The sequence below is a fragment of the Chironomus tepperi genome, unplaced genomic scaffold (assembly GCF_022539635.2).
Source record: "Chironomus tepperi strain 1889 unplaced genomic scaffold, CSIRO-AGI_Ctep_v1 contig_244, whole genome shotgun sequence".
Classification (NCBI taxonomy): Eukaryota; Metazoa; Arthropoda; class Insecta; order Diptera; family Chironomidae; genus Chironomus; species Chironomus tepperi.
In genome coordinates, this window is record NW_027226366.1 from 1664693 (window position 1) to 1689199 (window position 24507).

The window sequence follows — 24507 nt, forward strand, 5'->3', positions numbered from 1 at the left end:
GTAAGCTTTTATATCCACATAATTTCCAACTTGATAGCCCCCAACAACCTTAATTAAACTTAAAACAAAATTCTAATTCCAGCACAATTTTAATTCATTTTTCGGCAGTGAATATTAATTCATTGAGCAAAAATGCGGTCTCTTATTAGACCGGCACATAAAAGTTCAAGCACATAAATGTTTATGTCAATGAATTTATAATTAATAAATGGTATCATCAGTAATTTGATCTTGGACACATTAAAGAGAAGCAGCTTCAATTGACATTAAAGGAATTTATCGCTTGACTTGCTTATTTTTGATCAGCCTACTGACAATTGTCTTCAAATGAGAGATTTGTGGAGAAATGAAGAGCTTTTGAGTGAAAAGCTCTTATCAAACTTTCGGCGAAAGCTTGGTGAAAGCTTTACTTGATCATGTAAACAAACTTTGCCCAAAAATCGCAACAAACAAAACTTACACATTCCATTGTGCTCCGTGTATATCACATTAAATTAATCAAAGTAATTTATGAAAATTTAACGATCATTTTGAACGGATGACTACACATTTGGCCATCGGATACACAAAAAGATAAGTAGGTGAGTAAACTTGCAAAGAATACTGGATTATCCAGCAAAAATGCCTCTCAACTTGACATCCAACAGATCCACAAATACCAAAGCAAAGTAACTGCAAGCCATAAAACAAAAAAATGCTAATTAATTAAATTAAAACAGCATTTGACATGGACATATCCATATTCAAAAAGTAAAGTTATTCTATAAGCTATTTAGCATTCAAAACAAATGTTTGACTGTATTGCTGCTTGAAAGGCTTGTACATTGTTTTGCATTCGATCATCATCAAAAGTTTACAACCTTCCGTATGACTACAAAGTGCTATTTTTATTCTTCATATTTTTATTTGATCATTTTATTTTTTTCCTTCCACAACTCTCTGTTGTAGTTTTTTTTTTCAGTCCATAGCAGCACAGACTCTCCTCTCAATTCTCATTCAAGTCGGAGATCTCGAACGATCAAGTTGTAAATTAAGGATAAGCTTGGAAATAAGTAAAAAGGTTTGTGCATTTCTCTATTTATAAAAATATTTAAATTAAATGGAAAATTCAGATGAAAATTTGAGGAAAAAAGTCAGTGAAAAGTGTGTGAAAATTTAATTGTGAATCAACATGTGGTCATTGTTTAAAAATTAGCAGCGGAATCGTAGTATTTTTTTCTCAGTGTATTCTATTACTATAAACTCAAAAAAAAGCTTACTTCATCCACTGTGTATAATTTAATACGAATCTAAAAAAAGAAATGATGCAAAAATCATTCACAACGAATAGTCAACAACAACGCCCAAGCCTCGACTTAGATTCCAAAATAATTTATTGAGAATTTTATGGAAACTATGTGTGTTAGATGCATACATAAATGTGCATTTACCTCGAATGATCTTACCGTTTATGTGAGATACCTTAAATGTGATATAAAAGGCAACTAGATCAAGATAAATAAATTGTGTATTTTTTCGTACTTACTTTAAGTCAATGGAATGTCACATTGAATTTTGTACAAGGCATTTAAATTTGAAGATTATTCATGCATGTTTTAAATTAAGACTGCATCCAGAGTTGGAGATTCTTCATATTTTCAACGGTTTTTTAAATTTTAAAAAATAACGGACAAATTTTTTTTGAAAATTTCTTTCGTTAAGATTTATTTTTTTGCAATGAACTGAAATTTAAATTCTGAAAGTTCGTTGAAATTCAAAATTTGGAAAATTCGTTGAAATTAAAAATTTTAGAACTCATTGCAATTCAAATTTGAAAAGATCGTTGAAAGTAAAATTTTTAAAATACATTAAAAGCCATTAAATTTCCCAACTCTGCAGCGTCAAGACTGCTCAAATCTACATCATCGTAAACATATTGTGCAAGCCACATCAAAAGATTTTTATTATTCTTCTCAAAAGTAACAACTGAGGCAATAAACGTCAAGAAGAATCTACAATTTTCCACCATGTAAATGTGTTCATTTGTGAAATTTTCGTTTTGATAAATTTGAGTGAAAACGCACACTTGAGTCCTAGATCTTATTTTTGTGTGCGATAGCACTCGGTGTTATATATTTCGAAACATATTTATCATATAAAGTTACATGAAGATCTAAAAATAATTTAATGCCGTAAAAATATACTTTACAGAAAAGAAGACAGCATGGCATACACACTCGACAAATTCCTGTTTTGCCTTGAACTTCAATTGGCGGGAATCATCTGTGCATGGTGGGGTATGATAATATCAGCCTTATCAGTCATCAGTATCATCGCTGGATTATTATTTGACCGTGGAAATTTTGCCACATTCCTGCCATTCCATGTCAATGTTGGAGGAGCACTCGTTAGTGCTATTATTATGCTGATCATATGCCTTATTTACTTCTATTATTCATATCAACTTCTCTTGGGATCAAATAATGTATGTCATATCATTTTGTACATTCCTTTTTGTTTATTCAGCATAAAATAATGACTTGCTATTTTTTATTACAGGGAAATGCATCACAAATGTTCGGCTATTTGATAATTCATGCTATTGTCATTATTTTCTTCATTATAATGATATTCAAAAATGTCTCTTCGATATTGGGTGTTATTATCTATTGCTACTTATGGTTCTGTGTATATTCACTCTATGTTAGAACTGGAGGAACTGGAATCGTTTAAATATCATTTACGTCATCATATATCCATTAATAAAATTTATTTTCAAAGTGTTCGACATTTATTCTAATATCAAACTTTTAAGGCATACTGAGGATTATCACGTCTTGTTTTGACCAAAAAAATATCTGATCAACTTGAATGAATTTCATTTCCACAGCGTTCCAAAAAGTTCAAAGCTCTTGCCGGTCTATAGCAATAATAAACAGTCGGCTTAAACGTGATCATTTGAACAGTTTATGTCTTGTTCTTTGAATGCAAAATTAATAATTGGACGTTCTTATCTCTCTTTCTTTTGTAATTCATAACTACTTCAGTAACTAAAAGGCCAACAACACAGTGACATTCATTTTAATATTTAATTAATTAATTAGCAATGAAAAATTTTTGTTTTAATTATTGTTGCTTAATACATGTTTTTTTAATTTTATTGTTAAATAATGAATTTAAACAATGGATGGAAGTGCTCATTTAAAGATATTCCAAATCAACTTATGTGTTCATATGTGGAATTTTTAAAGAAAACTTCCATCCCTTGATTTAAATGTATTTTTTTGAATAAAAAACTTTTTGAGTACACAACTCATGATGTTTTGTCATGACTAAAATATGTCTTTATATTTATGAGAAGTCTCAATGGAACGTGAACAAACTGACTACGAAATAAGAAGAGGAATGCTAATAAAAACATCCGGAGGTATTTTCGCACATAGATAGATTAAATTAATTGACTAACATGCTTTTTTCATTTCTTTGTGGGAAGGATTTTTAATTTATTTTTCTTTTAGAAATTCTTTCGTCGGTTTTAATGGTTTTCAAATGGAGTTACGAATTGAGGATCAAAACATTTCAATAGTTCAGTTCTGAAAACATTTGTATGGTTTTAAAATTTGAGTTGATCCCAAACACATTCGAATTTTATACAAAACTCTTCAATTTCTTCACTTAAACCTTTCAACAGTTTAAATTTGAGAACATTTGTATGGATTTGACATTCAAAATATTTGAATTTGAAAAAACCGTTAGAAATTTTAATCAGATCAATTAACCAAAATTCTCAATTATCACCAATTCCAAACCCTGCCAACATATCAATTACTAAAGTAATTAGGAAATTAAATAAATTTCCTTCTGATTTTATCACCAAATCATCCAACGATAACAATGAAAGTTAGTCGACAAGATAACACGAGATAAGATAATGCACGCGATGTTTGCCTACCAAAATTTTTCAATGAATATTTCAGTTCCTCTTTTATAGCACAAATCTCAGCAGCAAAAATGTTGACAATTAAGAAGTTTTTATGGTTCATGGAACTTGAATCAGGTGTTAATTTAATTGGATATTGTGGAATATTTATGAGTTTAATCCTAGCAATTGCATTCTTGCTGACAAGTGCTTTTAATATTCATGAAGTTTTAAACTATTTGAGTATGAGACTTGCAGTACATCACAAGTCTGATTTGCCTGCTCTTCGTAAGTGTGATGATGTTGTGGATTTAAGTTTTTGCAGACATCTTTGGATTGTGTTTTTGATGGATGCATCTTTTATGAATCCAGGATATCTCGAGTGGAAAATAATATGCTAGAACTAGTCATTAATTGGACATTCATTTGCCATCAATTAATTATTACGTACTTTTGTCCATTCGGTGATTATTAATGTCTGAAGTTTGTTAGTGACCTTGACTTACTGTGCTAGTTTTTGAGAGCAATTAGTACCAAATAGTATATTTAATGGATATATGTCCTAATTTAGATTATTACACGCGTGAATCCCACCAATTTAATTGTTCCTAATTATACTTCCTACAATGGACAATTATAGTAGGCACAAGAACTTATAATATCCTTTGAATTATTCATGTCCAAAGAATTTTCCGAATTTTCCAACACCCTAATAGTACAAATGTGTTGATTGGTAGTTCAAGTAGCTATTATTATTCAAACTACTCAAATTACTCATCCCACATGATTTATAAACAGAAATGACGTCAAACCGCATACCTTTAAGATGTGCATTCGCACATGAATAATTCACCACAGAGTCGATTGACATCAGTTGAAAGCTTTAAGTTATTAAGTCACCCACGTGATGTTTCGGATGTTTATAATAGTCAGTTCCTTCAATTACATGCACATGTCTTTGAGTTGTCTGCAAAATAATTATCAATTTACCTACAAATATTTTAAATTGACATTCTTCTTATCACATCTGTTCTAGAAATCTTTATCATTTTTGTCATAGTAATTGCAGCTTTTTTGGTAAATGTCTATATTTCCATTAATCTGATAAGAGGAGTTCAAAATGTGAGTAGCAGTGCCAAAACAGACAACAATTTTAATCAAAACTTAATTTTTGTTTAATTCCAGCAAAAACATAAACTTTTTAAGCCTTATCTCGGCGTGGAGCTTTTGTTTACTTTTCTCATTGCACTTGAAGCTTTGACAAGTTTAAAGCTCTTCTACTTTCTACTTACAGTTATTAATTGTTATTTGTGGATATGTGTATACTCACTTTATGAATCATATAAAATAGACAGCAAGGTCAAATTGCGAGTGTCTACCATTAATCAGGTTGTGATTGATAGCTAATTATGTAGTTTATATGATTTAAATTTTAAATAAATATGAGATTATTTAATTGAAGAAGAAGCTTTTGATTGTTTTGCTTTCTATATTGACGGCATCAGTGTATGCCATGATCATCATTAGAAATGATTTAATGGATTGATCAAGTCTAAAATGTTTACTTGAAGAGAAAGTGAGGGATAGGGTTGAGTCTGGTGTTATGGGACAATTTTGAGAAGGTGGGTCTTCTTGGGAATACTTTGGAATATTCCGAGACTAAACTAGACACAAAAAATTTAATTTTCTGTCCATGGATGTCACCTATGATAATTATTAAGTAAAACAAAATAGAAGATGTTGTCACATATTCTAATATTAAGTAAATATGTAGAGATGACACAAAAAGTCGTTGATGTGAATAGCAATAGGAGATGACTAGAGAGCAGGGGATTTGACGCATTTTGAATGGAACAAACATAAATGGTTAAATCATTCGACCAGTAATGGGCAATCTGTGTGCCACCATAATTTTTCGGGAGTGCTATAAATCGTACGGGGAGTGCGGTTCCAATCGATGATTTCCAATAAAGTATGCCGGAAAAGTTACAAGGTTGTCCACCACTGCATTAGACAAATATTGTCTTTAAGCTACAAAGCGAATTAATTTAATCCGAAGATTTATTTAATCCCAATTTTAAATCCTTGGATTAAAATTTTAAATCTTCACTTGCATTTTCTGGGCTTATCACACCCAAAATGAATCATAACTTCCATTTCCTTCAAAACATTTCAATCACTGCAGTAATTTATCTTTTCCAGTTCAACGAAGATGTGTAGCATAAGAATTACATTGAAGACGTTTTTATGGCTGTTAGAAAAATGGCAACTCCCATCTCATGTTGATCCATCAAGTCTGCATCAAATAATAATCCAAACTCGTTATTTTGTCAGCTACTTGTCATATAGAAAAGTGAAATCTATGAATATTAAACGAGAACCATGTAAATAATAATTCGAATGTTCATGTTAAAAAAAGATAATCGTTAAAGACATCACACTCCCCATTCACATGCTCGATGCTTCTTTCGTGCGATATTTCGAGTGTAAAGAAGAAAGAATGACTAATCTACTTAAATATCTGCAAAAAAAAAAAACAAATTGTAGTCGATACATTTGGTCACGTATCATCATATCATATCGCAAAATTGGAAGTAAAATACATCCTTATCTCATCATTATTATTATTTATTTATCATTCCGAACAAAAAGTGTAGTACGTTTAAAAAAACAGAGAAAAATGCTATAAATTAATTAAAAAACGCATTGAATATGATTGTGCATCCATTTCTCTCATGTTGCACTAATATTGCATAATTTGCATTGACTCCAAATATAGTACAGAATCAGTGAGGAAGAAGAAATATGTATAAAAAGCGTAATTTAAGTTTCGTACGCGGCTATGCTAAAAAAAATTTCTTTTCATTTCTCACTTAATCATGTTATTATTATTTATCTACACATTTATCGCATAAAGTCAGGCTGATCATAATAAACAGAGTCACAATAATAATGATCGGGTACGGGAATTTGAGTTAATTTTACTGTTGGATTAGATCCATTATTATCAACCATAATTTTTTCTTTTTTAAAGAAGGAACAATGCCGTGCATCTGGAGTTGTATCACTTATATCAGAATATGGAGGAGATAAAATATCAAAAAATGCTGCTGGACCTTCCAGTGCGGTCAATTCATGAAAATTACAATTGTCTGGATATAAAACAGCTGCCTCACTTGTCTCACTTAGTATCTTTGGTTGTTCAACTCTCACAATTTTCTCTAAACGTCCATTCTCTTTATCAGTCGGGATTTGTGTATAACATTCAGCTTTAAGCTTTCCAGATATCACTTTCAACATTCCTGTCATATTTGGATGGTCATGTAATGGCATTTTATAATTTTCGTCAATTATAAAAATCGACATTGAAAATGGACCATCTAATTTCTCATAAATATTAACAAAAGTGCATGGTGCCTTATTCTGAAATGACGATAAATGGAATCGAAAACAACTTATGAAATATTCATACTATAGACTATACAGTGTAATAGCACTCTTTACCTTCACTAAAAATGCTTTCTTGCTGAATAAAAATGGATTTAAATTCAAATCACTATAAACTAATTTATCAACTAATTTCTTTAATAACGCAAAATTAGTCTTGTATGAGTCTCGATTCCGATTTGAAAAGGTTTTTTCTGCTTGTTGAAATATCTTCATAAACACTGGCGAAGACATATTCTGAGTTATTTCACTTTTCTTTTAACTACGTGATTTTCTGTAACTTTAGATGAAGAAAACAAACGAAAACAAGGGGAAAACAACTCAATGTGAAAATTCGCAGTTATTTTCTTGCGAGTTATATACAGTGGCTATTGCGCATTTCTGGATCATTTGTTATTTCACTATTTTACTCACTGGATGTCAACTTAGACATCAAAATATATTTTAGACACTAATAATAATTTTTTTAGTTTCACAATCTAGCATGTAATAGACGTCACTTGATTATTCATTACACATCCAGAATATACCACTAGACAGACAAGTCTGTCATACTTTGCTCACAACGCAATAGAACGTGCTCGAAAATTTCAAATTTTTGCACAACAGTCACACAATGAGCCCCTTTCCCCTTGAATTCAAATAAGATTTTCCAGTTAAAATACTTAATTTAATTCTTAAAGGAGATCATTAGCCATAACATTAATTAACGAGACTTATTAATAATTCACTGTCACTTCCGCTTCATTGCTGACCGCTGATTCGTCATCTTCGGAATCACTTTCTTCATTATCTGAGTTACTTCCATCCGATTCCTCTTCATTATTTTGCTCAGAATTTAGTTTACCTAAAGGTGGTATATCTGATGCTATTCGTTCAAGCTCTTGGAAGAATTTTGTGTGTTCTTGCTCTAATTCACTAAAATAAATTAAACGATTTTCTATGATTACTACGTGATCCAGCTAATTATCGAAATTCCTCATAATATTCATTAAATCAAGAATCTATCGAACTCATTGAGGAATACAGATATCAAGTTTCTAATCAGCATATCTTTTGATTTATGACATTGCTTAAACCTGTCTTAATTCCATGAATTATGCAAAATAAACTTGAATTTAGTTACCTGATCTCATTTTCTTCATTTGTGTTGTTTGATGATGTCGATCCGTTCATTATAGATCCAATGATCGTTGGATCTAAGTTTGATGGAAATAATGGCAGCATCTTATCTTTAACTAACTAATTATTTTGTTTAGAAGCTTAAATTTTCACTTGGAAATAACCGATTTTGAAAAAATAACGACCGTTATGATATCTCGATCACGAAGATGGCTGGCAATATGAAAATGACACTCTCTGGAGGGAATAATATTTAAAAACACCTCAATAATTTTAAGAATGAAAACATTTGCCTATCTTCCACAATGTTCTGAGTAATTTGTTTTATGACTATAAGCCTGCGGCTAGTAAACAAAGATCAAAACTTTGAATATTTAATAGCCGTTGTGTTTTTCTCGGATGCAAAACAGTTTGTATGATCCATAGGTATTTTATGAATCTACGGAATCAGCCATGTAAAGGGGCTACTAACTAGCCGAGTAAATACATAGATGAACAATAACATTTGAAATTAATTTAATATTTTTCTTATTTTTTCGACCACTTTACATTCCTGAAACCTTAATTAAGTTTTGTTCAAGTGACCTTATTAGCCTGTAGAATCAGAGTTAATTGAAAGAATTTATCCGAAACATTGATAACAACGAAATTCGCATTAATTTAGTTGAATGACCGCACCCCTATTATTCAGAGCATAATTCGAAATACTCAAAAATGAATTACGGAAGAAAGACACCATCCACCTATAGATCAAACCCTTCAGTTCATTCACATGCAACGACTGGAAGGTAAATCATTAAATCTCATTGTCATTAATCCCAATAATTCAATGTTTTGTTTGTTCCATAAAGATCTGCCATTTCGAGATCAACAAGATCTCTTAAAATCCCGTGGTACCAACGTGCATACGTCAAAAATAATCAGTATTTCAATATCCAGAAAGGTTCAATCATAATGGGTATTGTCGCTGCTGTAAGTTATACTTAATTGATTTATGCTGTATGTTAATTATGTTGCATTTTAGTTCATTTCGCTGTTCACGATTGGAACTGGTATATTCGACTTGTACTGTTACTCAATGGCCGCGCCAGGATCGACACATTATGGATACTACATAATATCATATGAGTTTGTTTATGTTGGCAACACACACGTTAGAAACATCTTAGTAATCTTTGCATTATTCTCGGCACTAATTGCGTGTGTCACGTTCGTAACAAGCTGTATGCTTGTTGCTGCTTTGAGAAAGGTAATTAAGAAGATGTTTAGTTTTATTAGATTAGTGCTATAATTAATGTTAAATGACCATAATTTTTTATTCACTAACAAAAATCATTTGGACATGAAAAATTTCAAAATTTCTTAAAGACACCAAAACTCGACCGTAGAAATGTGTCAAAACGAAAGGTAGACATAGCTTGAAAATATATTATTTTGTTTTTAATGATGTGTCTTCATCTTCATCCCTCATCATTTTAATATGATTTAATTAATTTTTCGTCATTTATATTTTAATTCCTTTTGTGAGCTTTCATTTGCGCAAATTTTGTTTCGCATTCTGTGTTGATTTTATGTTTTCTCGTCTGTTGACTTAATGTAATGCGACTTTTTAATTGGATTTTTTTGTAGGAACATGAACAGAGAATTATGCCATGGTTGTGGAGTTTTGGAATATTTATTGGATTCCGATTTGTGGCATTTCTATTTTTTGCCATTGTTAATGACCTGTACTTCTTCTACAATATATTCATGACAATTCTATGGATTATGTTGATATCAATTTCAATGTATGGATGGCTTACAGTCTATTCAGTATTCATTGAACTTGCTGATTTGACAAAACTTGAGGATCTTGCACATTTGAGAGTAAGCAATTTTATTTTATGACTTTATTATTGTATCCTTAAACTATTTGTTACCCTTATTTTATTATAGATTGGTACAATGCAGTCATTAAATGCATCAGCAGTCCAATCATTGGCTGGATCGAGACCAACAACACCGCATTCATCAAATATGTCAACAATGCCGGCTACGTCGATTCATTAATAGGATTACAGGGGTTGTTCATCAATGATGTCAAGCATTAAATTAGGGTAGAATGGAAATAGAGTCTAGCTATTCATGGAAGTGGCAAAAGACTCTTGACCATCATGGCCGGATTGGTACATATTGAGATGTTGACACTACGGCGACGTATTAGAATCAAGTGACATTCACTGGACGAAAATATCCAAATATGCCAATTAGCTCTAAGTACGCCGTGGCAGCAACATTCCAAAGTGTGCCGATCGGGTAGACATCATAGTTGAACGACCAACAATAGAATTAATGCACAAAAGTATAATGCCGCACATAAAATTTCTTGTCTGTTATAAATTTCAGCAGTTATTATTGTATGAGTCTCGGTACTAAATAAGTAACTTTTTTAAAAGAATTCCATTCCGTCCTAGAATATTTTTGATACAATATAGTTTTATAAAATAATATCAGGCACCGCCGTCCATTCATAATACTTGAAAGTATTTAGTTAGTAAGAATCTCAAATATTTGTTAAAAAAGGAATGTTAAAGCAACATTTTGTCATTAACAGTATAAAGCAGAAACTTTATGGTCTTACAAATAAAGATATAAAAAAATTTGTACTCGATTGTGTTGTTCCTCCTTCTCATCTAAATCTTTTTTCTTTTTTGGGGTGACTGGAATTGCTTCTCATTATTCTTATAAACAAATTCCAATGAGTGGAAAATTGGAAGGACTGGAAGTGTTTGTTTCAGAGTAAAAATCGATATTTACTACCATTCTATTTTTTTCTCGGCTTATAGGATCTCGGAATCTCTGGCAAGCGGAGAAGAAAAAAGCGCATAATTCAATTTATGATTTACAGGCTGTGAAAAAGCATCTTTTGATGGAAATCAGCATTTATGTCATGAAAATTTGATGAATTTTCTTCCAGATTCTCTGATTGCAAATTTTATAATCAGATTCAATCTGTCCTTATCGGAACTAGTTGCGAAAAAAAGTTTATTAATATACGTGCATTTTTCCTATTGTATATACAAATTTCCTCTCTCAATTTTCCACAAAACATTTTCTCTCTCTCAAAAATTGAGCAGGAAAATCTCATATAGGAACAAAAAAATACAAGACCATGAGATCCGATGGAAATTTTTTTCTTCACGAGTTCTACAACTATGCGAATATTCTCAGTTTGTCGTTATCACTTTATACGCGATGTTGCGTCCATCCGCGATGTCGGAAAGAAATTTCCTTTTTATCTCAATTGAGGTGGAATAATTTACATGAAAATGAGGAAAAATTGTGGAAAAAGTAGTGAAAATGTGTAATTTAATAGGAAAATTGTAAGAAAAATTCCATTTAATTAAGTGAAAAAGAAAGTAAGGAAGGCAATAAATTTTAAAAAGGAATCTAGAGAAAAAAAAATCTTCTCCATAAAGGAAGAGAAGAAAAAAAAAAGAGTGATTGGAAAGGGAACGCAGCATCAAGCTATAACACATAAATAAGGAAAATAATCTACACATAAAGTGAAATGAGTTAATTTATTTATTTTTTTTGCCCAACATTATCGTTATTAAGTGAAAAAGTAAAGCTTCATGTTTGCACATTCACGAACGCAAAAAAAGCGTACATCCAATGTAATTAAACAAAAGTTGAGTGTACATCATAAAAAAAAGTTTTTCTTTTGGTATGAACGTGCTGCTACTCAGCGTACATAAACAAAAATAATTCTAGAATTAAGAATATTTTGTTTGTTATGCTTGATGTCTAAATCAGGGTCAGACATCAAATAAACAACATAACATTGCCGTACACTAAATTCGGAATTTTCGCGAAAAAAGGAATAAGAATCAATGTCATAAAGAATGTTTGTAGGTAAAGATCTACGTGAATTTTTGAATAACTTACAGCGCATTTTTGAAGGCATTAGTCTGTTTGTAGACAGTCTCAAGGAGTTCCAATGAAAACTTAACAATTGAATAATATCTCACAAAAATTGGAATTCTTATGAATTGGCTCAAACAAGGATTTCGAGCTTGATTGTGAAAATCTATCTATAAGTTGAGCTCGATATTGACTCGGATATTGTATGGAAATGTTGACTCGATTCCATAGAAAATTTGATGCTATCTTCAATCTAAATTGATGAAAAATTAGAGAAAAACAAAATAAAATTTAAAATTGATTCAAGATAGCTTTGAAAAATAAGGAAAAATCTTCAAACAAACAATTAATTGACTAGCATCCATTTATAACAGTAATGGGCAACCTGTTTGACTTCAATAATTTTTGGAAATGTCATGAACAATATGCCATGTTCGGTTTCAGTCAAGACTAACCACTAAGGTGTGCCGCGAACAATAAAAGGTTGCCAACCACTGATTTATTATGTTCTGGTGGTTAATGTGAGGATAAAGTTTAATTTAAGCAAAAGATTTTCTAAGAATTTTAATGTTTCTTATTGGAAAAAGTTTGTCATTGCTTAAAATTCTTAATATTCATTCCTTTAAACCTTTCATTCAACATTTTCTAAGTTAAATTTATGAAAAGCAAAGTTTACTTTGATTTAAATTCATACCTAATTAACTTCAATTCTAAACTACTTAATTAGTGATTGACATACATTTTCCATCCTTCTGATTGAGCTGCTTTTCATCTTTGACTCAGAAATGTCAACCATAACCACGGAATTCCCCTCCTCAAAAATTTATTCCTGTTCTCGTTTCTCATTAAACACCACAAAAATGCACCTGCTCTCATTACTGTAAAGGATTTTATAGATGCCACATAATTATAAAATGTTGAAATGCTTTTGATTTAACTACCAGTAATATGGAGCAGTGAGAACATTGAGGTTTAATTAAAGTTGCACTATCGTAAAGGTTGAACATTTTGATGAATTAAATTTCTGAGATTTTAAGTGCCATGAAATGTAATTAGCAATTGTTACTAATTGCTCTATACTTTAATACGACACATTTCACTGAATTACACGTGGATATTGTTATTTAAGTAGCTATGCTTACCTTTATGAATTATAGATACAATATTCTATATTTCTATGTCATCCTTGTCATTTTTGACAAGTCACATTCAATGAAGTAATTGAGAGATCATTTTTTGATTGGATACAAGCATACATTCTCATGCCTTTCCGTTAGCACTGACAAAAATGCTTATATATTTGGCTCTATATCCCAAATCACAGTTTATCATGAGAATCAATCTTTTAAGCTTACTTAAGTCAGTGTTGTCCAAACTGTGTGACGCGTCACACTGATGTGTCACCGAAATCATTTGGAAATGCCACGTGATTTACTACTGTACCGTGGTATATAAAAGTTTCGATTCAAATTTAAAGCAATTACCCTAATCTCAATTTTAGCTAATAAAATTCAGCTACTCGAAATGAAATCCATTCTTGACATTTTAAATTCAGTCGTACTTGACATTGAGCTTTTGCATTATACAAAGTGACAAAAAATGTAACTAAAAATGTTCGGATATTTTCTTTGTCTGCAGAATCACAAAGAACCATCAACCCAATATATTTTCACAATGTTCCTTTTTTTTGGATACAAAGAAAGTTTGACCTTTAAACTTGCCATTTATCAAGGGTTCATACCTTTAACATCAATAAAAAATTTATTCAGTCTTTCTTCTCAAGAATATTGAGGGTTCTTTTGTAAATGATGTCTATGGTAATGGAATCTATTTTGACGATGTCATAAAATATCAAAGAGTATCTCTGTTCAGTCGGAGGAATGAGTTATTGTCATATCGACAATACTCTATGTATTGCTTGGGAGGTCAACTACGTCTGATTAGAATCGAACCCACGTCCAAACAACGCAGAGAATTATGAATATCCGATCAATTGAAGGCTTAGCCTCAGATGATTGATACCTTTCTCCCGTATTGACAGATTCTCCTACATATAGCACGATTTCCCAGAATCCTTGGGATTTAAACCTAATCTGGCACCAAGTCCACTAGCTTAAGGTTGGATTTTTTATCGATTTGTAGTATTCGGAATTAAGTTTGCAGTGTCTGGAGTCGACTAGAATTCTGTAGTGTTTGACAACTGCATGCAGGTGTGGGCTTATTCTTAGCAATTGTCGAACCCATGAATTTAGTATGGATCCAAGTCGACTTTTCCATGCAAAATTTTGGTTCGAATTCAAGCTCTGAAATTTTGAAAGACGTCATTTTCAAATTACCCCATTTTCAATTTTCATCCAATTTTTCCCTTTAATTTTCCATCAATTTTTCTCCTTTTATAAAATTACTCATTACAACCACAGTACATTAATTGATTATATTTTTTCCATCAAACAGCTTCTCCCTGTTTTTAACATTTTTTTCCAACATAAATGGGAAAGCAATCATAAAAACATGAGAAAGCTGCTTACGACATGACAGAAAAAATATTAAAAATAAAAATCATATTTCAAAAAGAAGGAAAATTTCAAAAAAGTTTTACGCTGTAGCCTTGACATCATTTTATTCGCCAATCAGACAGCCAAAATGAAAAACTTTTGATAGACTTGATTGCAAAAATGCGCTTAGTAAGTTATTCAAAAAAAGAGATATTAATGACTATATACATACACACATATTGATTTGGATTGTTTTTTCCGTTTTTTCTTTGGCTAGGGCATATAAAATATGAAATATGAGCATGAGAAGATAATTTTTATGATGTGAAAATTTAAGTGAAAAGGAATACCTTTGAGAGTATCAAAAAAAAAAGAGAAATTTTCATGCTCGAGAATATACTCGGGAATATTTAATACGACAGCGCTTGAGTGTATGTGGAGAATATTTTGATATAAATTTATACAAACAAGAAGGCACAGAAATAATAATAATAATAATCATAAAGTGTACAGCAACAGTAACAGCAGCCATACATAAATTCACGATGAATTTGTATAAATATACATGAAAAAAAAAGTGAAAAAAAGCATGCAAAGAGAGTGTGAAGAAGGATAAAATGCAAATTAATGGTCGTGAAAATGGAAATGCCCCATAAGTAGTTACACACGCATAAAAAAAGTTGGAAACAAGACCCAAAAAAAAACTAATTAAATTCCTATCATCATACGATACTTGACTAATGTGCTAATGTGAATTCCCTAGACTTCAAAATAAAAAGCTTTTTATTTATTGAGTGCACATTGTGTATGGAAACAATAAGAACTATATACATAGGTAGTTCATATGTAGTTTGTACTTTTCATCCATAACTTGTGTTTGTTCAAAAGAAGAAGAAACAAAAATTTTTATGCTAAATGGATTAAAATTAATTTGATTTGCAAACAATCTACATACACAAGAAACAAGAAGAAGGAGGCAAGAACGGAGGTGAATAGACAACAGCAGACTAAAATATTTAGTATGAGGATAGGAAACAAAAAAATCAATTAATTTTTAAGAAGTTATACAAAAAAAATAAAAATATTCACGTGGATGAGGCAGGTCTTAATATGATGATGAAAAGCTTGTTTTCGGGTGTGTGTTATAAAAATTAACAGCAGTCGATGAGAAATGGAACAAGCTTTAAGCAGATTAAATATTCAAATCATAATTTACATGCAAATAAAGCTTAATCCAGTCCCATCGTTTGCCTGTTTTTTGTGATAAGTAACTAATTAAAGGCTATCACGAAAAGGAGGAACTCATTTCATCTCGCTTTTTATTCATACTCGTCCTGCTGTTAATGCCTTCTAGTTTCAAATGTTTGGAAAGCGATAAGACCGTAACAAAAAAAAAGGAAAAGTGCTGAAAACTTCTTGTTCACGAGAAAAAAAAAGAATTTAATTAGTGAATGTAGACGATAAATTTTAAAATTATAGTCTAAATAACGTGAGAAAATAAAGTGAAAAACGCCCGAGAGGTGGAAGGGATGTAAAAATTTGTGAACTAGATATTTATAAAGAGGATCAAAAATATCAAATTAGTGAGGAAAAATAAAATTAAAATTCATTCAATTAGCAAATAAAATAATTAAAAAAGGCCAAAAACAAAAAAACGAGTGGAAAGGATAAGACAGGCGTAAAGCTTTTTGAGAATGGGCTGTGGGCAATCGAAAAAAATTCATTTATATCCGAGGAAAAACAAAAGCAAATCAAATGGAAAGAAAGGCCATGGTAAGCGAGATATTGAAGATTTTTTTTTATGTTATCTTAATCCAATTTCAAAAATATTTCGGATAATGCTAACAACAATCAATATTATCCTCCGTTCACAAAAAGAAGAATCGTCATCATTGCTACGACACAGCCATTATTATTGTTCGCTGTATACAATGGCAACAACAGTTTATTCAAGATGCTGTCTTTTTCGTTTCTTATCTCATATTTGGTTAGATTTATCATTGCCGTGATAATTTTGTTCCTTTATATGCCTCCCGAGCAGGTCTGTAATTTTGTCGAGTAATTTCATACCCCCTGCAGAGCTATAGTCGAGTTCTGAGAACACAGAATACATATTATCCTCCATTTTATGATTCTATATTACCTTTAAGATCCAGCACTAAAACATCATGTTAAAGCATCACTGCTAAATACCCTTTTCTACTTAGTTGTATGTCACTCGGTCCACAATGTAATATATTATTTAAAACATGTCTATAAATGCCTTGTTTTCATCTCAAACTCGACATTTGACATCATTTAGAGTTCCATCATACTTTCCAAGTATACACTTCTTCACCGTCATCAGCTTACTAAATGATTCCGGGTAAACAAATGGATGAAAGGCCAGGGAATTGCACATACATTTATCCATGATCTGTCTGTCACTGTCTCCTATCCTATTTCGGTTTTTTTCATTCCTTCTGTCTTAGTCCTCATTCTATTAAGAGATTCTCAAGTACCCGTCCACTCATCTGTTTATTTTCTACAATTTTCTCATTCTACTCATTTTCTCCAATTTCCACATCATTGTACTTACTCGTGATGATCATCAACATTACATTATTGCCTGTATTTTTGCTTCTAAAGTTTTTTTTCTTATATCTTATGTATTGTGAATGTTGAACGTAGGTTTTATAACATAAGGACAGGCTACAAATGAAGGAACTGAAAAGATAAACTTTCATTTTCGTTCTCCTTTCTTCTTACACTGTTTTCATACAAAATCCTATGTACACAATTTCCATTCCTATGTTGAAGCAAAAGTTTCAAACTGTCATTTCATTTCATTTCATTTCCAATGAGATTTATGTTTTCGAGCTCAGCACGATTCAAGTTCATAATTTCTATTTGCCTTATTTTCAAGTTTTTTCCTCCGCTGCTTCTTTGTTTTTGTTGTTTACTCTACTTTTTTTCTCCATCTATTAAATTTCAGTGCATTCGGGCACAATCTCGATGTGAGAAGAATATTTTGACGGATAGACTCAAGATAAACACGAGTTTAATTAAATATTTGGATAACTAGTTAAAAGCTTTGCTAATTTCTCCTATCTGTGCTATTTTAGATAATTCTTATGAATTTGTCTTTTTTTCGTGATGTTGATTACTTTTCTTTCGAGTATATCTTCTTCTTTCGCGCGAATTTGTTTGGATTGATGAAAAAGTTAAGTGCTACAAGTGGCAAAATGTTGAATTTTACTTGTATGAAGTTTTGGCACTAATTATAAAACTTTTTGCAAATGTTTACTCTTCTAAAATGAAACTCTGAAGGGATTGAAACTAATATGATATGTTGTCAAGGGGTAATCAACTAATTTATCAAGATTATTTTTAAATCCCTAAAAACCGTTGATATTTTCAGAAGCGTCAAATCTAAACAAATTTCTTGTTAAATGTTTGAATATCCTATAATACTACAATCACTACTACGCTATAGTCAAAATCCACAAGGGATTTACAATGTAAAAGCTAAAAAGCTTCCTAAGAGCTTGTTATCTGCTTTTTGTCAATTAAAGTATTTATTGACCATGGAAATAATACTCTTGAATTTCATGCACTTGCGTTAAGATGTTTTATTACGTTATTTACTTATTTACTCTTATATCTATCTTCAATTTCATTTTTTAATGTTAATATTAACATCACATTGCCTATGGCAATTGGAAACCAGAAAAAAGTAATTCTGAAAATGACTTTGTTGGGTTTATATTGAAGAAGGTATTGTACGGAAGGAAGGAAAAATACAATCTACGAGGAAATGAATGAATAAATATGTATGTGTGCGCATTAGCTGACTATTGTATATGTTGTGTTATGCTATATCACTATTAAATGTTGATTATTTTAAAGAGGAGACTCGAGTTCAATTAGCATGAATATGCATAAAGGCATTAAAATCTTCTATCTATTGTATTCCCACCTTCTGTCTGTGCCTGCCTACCTACCTTAATGCCGTCTTTCGCTTTTCGTCATTTCCTTTCCCGAGGTAAACTTTTCTTTCTTTTTTATGTAATTACACCACCAGCCAGTAGTTGTATGTAACTGAATACCAAATATATGACATAGAAAATTGCCTTCCTCCTTGCCTGCCTCGTTGTCATTTACTTACGAGACGCTTTTTTTCAAATTTGAATAAATTGTAGAGCGAAGAAGATATCCATTTGTGTACATGTGTATGTGTGTGTTTATTAATACGCGCATTGCTTTTGTATGATGTGGAAAAAAAAGGAAATACCGTTTAAAAGGTATAATTTTTAAGTGCCCTAAAGCTATTCACTGGATGGATGAAGAGAAAGTGAGAGGGAAAGAGAAGGAAAAAAGGTAGATTGAAAAGAAATTGAGAGCATGAGACTTTTCAGCTTTAAATAGCATAAATTCGTATACACATACATAATTCACGGCTACATCATTTAGAGTCGGAAAAAGTCGCATAAATATTTAACAGATTTTTTGGTTCTTCTTTCTCTCACATTTTGTTCTTGTTCCTTCTTACCAAATATAAAATTTTTATGAGTTTCACATACACGATACAAACTTAACTTAATTCATCTTTCAATGTCACAGAAATGCCTTGAAACAAATAAAAAGTTTTTGATTTCCCTTGGAAAAATATGTTTTACTCCCATGTGCTCTCTACACAAGACAATAAGGCAATGGTGGGTAACCTGTGTGTCCTGGAACACCTTGGTGGTAACCCTCGACTAAAACTGCATACGACATACGATTCCTGACATTTTTAGCAATAAATTGAGTAGCGGCACCGACAATACGGCAGTGATGGGCAACCTGTGTGATGCGGCCTAGTGAGTAAGCCTCGACCAAAACCGTACATGATATACGGTTCATTATGAGCAACCTGTGTGTCGCGCTACACAATGTGTTGCATAAAATGTACTGAATCGTAAGTCGTGTCCGATTTTGGCCGAGACTAACCACCAAAATGTACCATGATACACAGGTTGCCCACCACTGCAAAACGGATATGTCGAAAAAAGTTTGAATTTCCGTAAATTCTATAAAGCTTCAGGATTATAACACATCCTTACTATGCACATGTATTTTTATGTCCCAATTTTATGATCCATCCATAATCCAAACTCTGATTTAGACACAAAATACTATACATTAAAAATGGAATTTGTTGACATCCTTTTTTTCGGTGTAGCTTCTTCCAAAATCTGAATTTAATCATGCACACCAAATTTAACTACGGTTGAGTATGCCTATAAATATATAAATTCTTCTTAAAGAAAATGCTTCAATCAACAAGGAGCACAAGAGTAAAAAAGCAAGAAGCCGATAGCAACGACCTCCTTAATGTTGCATTATGAAAATGTACGAAAGAATAAGGAAACATGTTTTTCATCTTATAACTAAGTGGAATTTTGGTATAATTTGAATAAAGATTTATGAAAAAAATCCAAAAAGGCATGATAGCGCTGCTTTTTTTTTATTCTAGCCGCCTCGTTCCATGCCTCATTACATTTTCATTCTTTTCGCATTTTTTCACATCGCTCAAATCGTTCCCGATGTCGATACTGTTGATTTTTTATATCCGATTCCTATGCGATTCATCATACATACAAATATTGTTGTTATTCATGCATATCTGATGTAAGTCTTAATCTATCATTAAATCTCTCTCTTTTTTTTTTGATAGATGTATGTACGTAACATGAGATTCTTCTGTTCCTTTTCACCATCAATATTTATTGTACATAAATTTCTTACTTTATTTTCCATCTGCTTGCATACTTTCGTGCATAGAAGTTTCAATATCTACCCTCCTACCAATCCACACCTATAATAACATACATTCATATAAAAACTCATATTTTATTTCACTAGTGCTGAACTTTACCATTAGACTCATCAAAAAACAATTCTGTAGAATGTATTTGAGGGAATTTCCCCATACTTTGGAACGACTCTTTAGAGATATGAAAGTATGAGGCATTTCTCCATGTCTTTTCTCATTTTCCTAGATTCATGAATATATGAGGAGTGAATCTACATATATATTATGAGTTTTACACAGATACATACATACACATAAACTCACAGACATGATGTATAACGGAGATGGAATGTTTGTACAAAAAGGGCGGCTATCTGATGAATTTTGACTAAGGTATTCAATCAATGTCTCGTATTTCATCATTTAAATAAAAGAATTCCGCTGGATCTTGACAAAAAACATCAGAAAAGGGAAAAATAATGAAAAATTCTTCGCGGAATGTCCTGAAATGATGTGCATCAAAGTAAATTTCTCGAATTACCTTATTGCCTTTTGGAGTGCCTAAAGTTCATCCTTGACGTAATTTGCCAATACCTACACATTTTTTAATAAAAATATACAAAACAGCAATCTCAATTCCAATAAAAGAACATGTCTGAGAGCTCTTAAGTCCATAGTCACCCTTAAAAGTGATATACATCAAGATGAGCGCACGCAAGTGAAAATAAAAGTTGCAATGAAAATCTTGAGTTTATTTTTTTATGCCTGGTTTTATTCCATTTTGACCTAAAAGTATTATAGTTGTGGGCTTTTGAGCCTCTCATTTCGTATCATTTCATTCATCTTTCCAACTCTTTCATCTGGAAGGTATTGTTGATGTTTGTTGGATGATATGAAAACAGACATAAATAGGCAAATGTTAGTAAAGCTTTTTATAGCTTTATCCATTTCCATTGTTCCTTTTATTCATATGTGTAGTAACATTGAGGATGTATCGAGGATGGACATTTAAATTAGCACTAGTAACCTCTTCTGCCTACAACAGTCCGTCTATCTATCTACTATAAAAGTCTATATTTTATCATCATCGTCATCATCAATATGAGGCGCACCTCAACTATCTACATGAATTATAGGAGTCGTTTATACATAAAATATCTATTTTAAAATTCTCCATTCTATTCACTTGACATTTCTTTTAAATTCAATTAAAAAGTCTATATAGTCTATATGGATGGCACTATATAGTATTGCAAAAGAGTTTTATGAAGACAGAGAGCAAAATGAGCATCTGTGGAAATATTATGCTGTGGTATGACACTAAATCACAAATGAGAATTGAAAAAACTTTAATAACAATTCTGAACAAGCAGTTCTGAAAAAAGTCAGCACAATTTTTTTTCAATTTTATGACATATTTTGTGCAATTTTCGCAGAATAAAAATCCTGAATTAAGCAGTTGAAAATATTATTTTAAGAGCTTATCTGCATGTATGATTGATGACGTTCATAATACCTTGAGGTCGTTCACAAATGATGTCTAGCATTGAGTAGATAGAGAGACTCCTTAGCAGTCATAGAGCTTGCTCTCAAGAACAGAGGTATCTGAAAGCAACGCTCATGATGATGCTCATATTTAAGGTGAGCAAGCTCTCCTTGCCTGTTAGGGACTGATGCTGTTTGACATTCAAATGATCTCTTTGTTGAAGTTTCAAGTAAACCCGAATCAATGGTAAAGATCTATTGAATTGAGTTCCTTGGCTGTGACGCACGATGGCCCATTGCCGCGCGTTGGGAATGTCTAAAGACAGCTCTATTCTTCGAAACCTTCTGCCAGTTCGGGATATTAAGGACTCTAGCGTATTTTTCAGGATATCCAATACAGGAATTCTAAGAGAAAGGTCTATATACTGTCGTTAAAACTTTGGAGCAGAACAATAGTTTAAATTGACATTCTGCCAAGCACTTCAAACAGCCACGATAGCTTAGTGGTAAGAGCATATGACTGCAAATCGTAGAACACGGGTTCGATTCCCGTTAGGAACAAGTTGTTGCAGAAGTGTTCTTTTTACTGACTATTCATTCACAATTCGAGTTATTAAGTAAACCTGAATGAGGTTAAGGATTAAAAATCTCAATCTTTAGTGGACGTAACTTATGAACGACTCTTTCTGAAAATCGAAAATATTTGCCCCATGAAATATTGAATATGTCATGAACCAAACAATGAATAAAGGACAAAGTTAATTGGTAGTAAGTCACTCGACCATATGTAAAATGTCATATTCGTAGACGAGAGAGATCAAGAGGTAACTCGAGAGGACGGCAAGTGGATAAACATTTTCTGTACAGGAAATGTTAAAAACATATTCAAGTTTTTAGTTTCAAGGTGAATAAATCCATAAAGTATTTAATCTGTTCGGAAAGAAGATTTTCCTTACAAAAACTTTACAGAAGTGCTTTTATCTGAATTGAAGCCTGAATAATTTTCTTTAAACTTTTTTTCTATGCGAGCATTCCGATAGTAAGTAATGTATGGTTTCCATTCACAATGAATGTTCCCAGTACACAAATCTCCAACTTAATGTAATGAATTCAGGCATTTCAATGAACTGTTTAGTATGTATTTATGTGGTCACAATATAATGCCCAACGAATGGTTGTGTGTCGGTCAATTTTCTTTTCAACTTATCGGTCGTGTGACCGTCATGCTGCGAAGCCATCAACACTGTCATAAAATTGCTTTACTACATTCCTTCGATTTCAAGTCGTTAATGATTTCCTTTGTTGTCCCAGTATGTGTCGATCAAATCGGATATCGCGCCGTCTAATTCAATGGGAAAAAAGAAATGAAATGAAATTTTATTTTCATTAAAATGATTTGCGACATGGTTCAATGTCTGGTGAACTTTAAGGGGTTGTTTGGATATTGTGTCAGGAAAGTTTTTTTGGGGTTTTTTGGGTTTCTTTCCACGAAAAATGGTAGCAAATTGAAGATTTTTTTTTCAAGTTCGGTGGGGTATTTGACCAATAACCTCCTCGTTCCCCGCGTCAGGATGGAAATTGATATTTTTTCTTTTGGTTCTTTGTCTCGTTAAATAATTTGTATCAAGAAATTGGAGAATGACTCGGGGGACTCAAAGTAGGCGATGGAATACTTATGGCAGGTGCTTATTCAGGAGAGAAAGAAGGGAACAGGGGTTTGAGATATTTCAAAATGCCCCGGTCTGGAATCCATATGCAGATAGACTCTGAACTCATTTTGGATTCAAAATAGAGCCGTGTGTCACTCAAGTCACGGTAAAGTCTCTAATAAGTTCAAGATCCATTGATATCAAGTCACCTTCAAAGACCTAAGGACCTAAAATTCGAGCCAACTTCAAGGTCTGCTAAGCATTACATAACATCCAAATCACCCCTCATGCTATGAAGCATTTGGTGCTGCAAAAGAATTATTCATGTCGAGATATTATAGCTTTATTTTACACTAATAACAATAGCAGTAACGATAATAATAATTTTCATTTTGGTTGAGGTATGGGAAAGAGGGTGTGTAATTCGTTAGGAATTGTCGGATTGAATTCAAAAACAGCATGCTGTGATTTTTTAAGAAATAATATTTACGAGTGAATTTTTTGGGGAATTGAAGTTCATGAACTTTAAGTTTTTCACAAAAATAAAAAGACTTAATTCATTGGCGAAGGCGCACGAGGGCACAATGTCCTATTTAGAGTTCATCAAAAGCTGGATGTGCCTGAAAAAAGCCATCACCCCTGACTTAATCTAAAATCTGCTCACGAATGAAAACTATTATTATTTTTAATTTCTATGCAGCACACTAACAGCAGTAAAGCATAACTTAGTGA

The 24507-nt window shown here is 31.9% G+C and overlaps 4 protein-coding genes, 2 long non-coding RNA genes and 1 other non-coding gene across 15 annotated transcripts in view; 5 read left to right on the forward strand and 2 right to left on the reverse strand.

Moving 5' to 3' along the window:
* Positions 1 to 562: 562 nt before the first annotated feature.
* Positions 563 to 3317, forward strand: LOC139091451 (uncharacterized). 3 transcript variants are annotated; one of them, XR_011544510.1, is made up of 4 exons: positions 563 to 581; positions 962 to 1060; positions 2191 to 2464; positions 2539 to 3317. It is a non-coding gene; the product is annotated as an uncharacterized lncRNA (long non-coding RNA). The 3 variants fall into 3 exon arrangements; XR_011544511.1 differs by lacking the exon at positions 563 to 581 and adding an exon at positions 847 to 865; XR_011544509.1 differs by lacking the exon at positions 563 to 581 and having other exon boundaries at positions 943 to 1060.
* A 450-nt stretch (positions 3318 to 3767) lies between these two features.
* Positions 3768 to 5365, forward strand: LOC139091416 (uncharacterized). The gene is made up of 3 exons (XR_011544506.1): positions 3768 to 4186; positions 4935 to 5020; positions 5084 to 5365. It is a non-coding gene; the product is annotated as an uncharacterized lncRNA (long non-coding RNA).
* Positions 5366 to 6505: 1140 nt separating this feature from the next.
* On the reverse strand, positions 6506 to 7729 carry LOC139091276 (2-aminoethanethiol dioxygenase). Its single transcript, XM_070641276.1, has 2 exons — positions 7403 to 7729; positions 6506 to 7321 (listed from the first exon to the last, which is right to left on the reverse strand). Exons 1-2 carry the CDS (start codon positions 7577 to 7579, stop codon positions 6803 to 6805), a joined length of 696 nt encoding a protein of 231 aa, XP_070497377.1. The 5' UTR covers positions 7580 to 7729; the 3' UTR covers positions 6506 to 6802.
* Positions 7730 to 8064: 335 nt separating this feature from the next.
* Positions 8065 to 8572, reverse strand: LOC139091433 (uncharacterized). Its single transcript, XM_070641519.1, has 2 exons — positions 8472 to 8572; positions 8065 to 8263 (listed from the first exon to the last, which is right to left on the reverse strand). Exons 1-2 carry the CDS (start codon positions 8570 to 8572, stop codon positions 8065 to 8067), a joined length of 300 nt encoding a protein of 99 aa, XP_070497620.1.
* Positions 8573 to 8922: 350 nt separating this feature from the next.
* On the forward strand, positions 8923 to 11112 carry pasi2 (Protein). The gene is made up of 5 exons (XM_070641322.1): positions 8923 to 9255; positions 9319 to 9439; positions 9492 to 9716; positions 10097 to 10333; positions 10403 to 11112. The coding sequence occupies exons 1-5, from the start codon at positions 9182 to 9184 to the stop codon at positions 10514 to 10516; spliced, it is 771 nt and encodes a 256-aa protein (XP_070497423.1). The 5' UTR covers positions 8923 to 9181; the 3' UTR covers positions 10517 to 11112.
* Positions 11113 to 11702: 590 nt separating this feature from the next.
* tow (target of wingless) overlaps positions 11703 to 24507 on the forward strand; it is a 38361-nt gene continuing 25556 nt past the window's right edge. For 4 of the 7 annotated variants that reach the window (XM_070641434.1, XM_070641439.1, XM_070641438.1 and 1 more), the window contains exons 1-2: positions 11703 to 12361; positions 15143 to 16638. In XM_070641434.1, coding sequence (XP_070497535.1) covers positions 16560 to 16638 — 79 coding nt within the window. In that variant the 5' untranslated portion in view covers positions 11703 to 12361; positions 15143 to 16559. The remainder of the gene's footprint in view (positions 12362 to 15142; positions 16639 to 24507) is intronic. The other 3 variants (XM_070641437.1, XM_070641436.1, XM_070641435.1) reach the window with 3 other exon arrangements.
* TRNAC-GCA (transfer RNA cysteine (anticodon GCA)) lies at positions 22621 to 22687 on the forward strand. The gene has a single exon. It is a non-coding gene; the product is annotated as a tRNA-Cys (tRNA).

Bases quoted from the DNA above. Each gene is read 5' to 3' on its own strand.
- LOC139091276 (XM_070641276.1), bottom strand. From the start codon at position 7,579: ATGTCTTCGCCAGTGTTTATGAAGATATTTCAACAAGCAGAAAAAACC. The intron at 7,322-7,402 runs GTAAAGAGTGCT...TCGTCATTTCAG, and splicing joins AGAAAGCATTTTTAGTGAAG to AATAAGGCACCATGCACTTT.
- LOC139091433 (XM_070641519.1), bottom strand. From the start codon at position 8,572: ATGCTGCCATTATTTCCATCAAACTTAGATCCAACGATCATTGGATCT. The intron at 8,264-8,471 runs GTAACTAAATTC...AATTTATTTTAG, and splicing joins AATGAAGAAAATGAGATCAG to TGAATTAGAGCAAGAACACA.
- pasi2 (XM_070641322.1), top strand. From the start codon at position 9,182: ATGAATTACGGAAGAAAGACACCATCCACCTATAGATCAAACCCTTCA. The intron at 9,440-9,491 runs GTAAGTTATACT...GTTGCATTTTAG, and splicing joins TAATGGGTATTGTCGCTGCT to TTCATTTCGCTGTTCACGAT. The intron at 9,717-10,096 runs GTAATTAAGAAG...ATTTTTTTGTAG, and splicing joins TTGTTGCTGCTTTGAGAAAG to GAACATGAACAGAGAATTAT.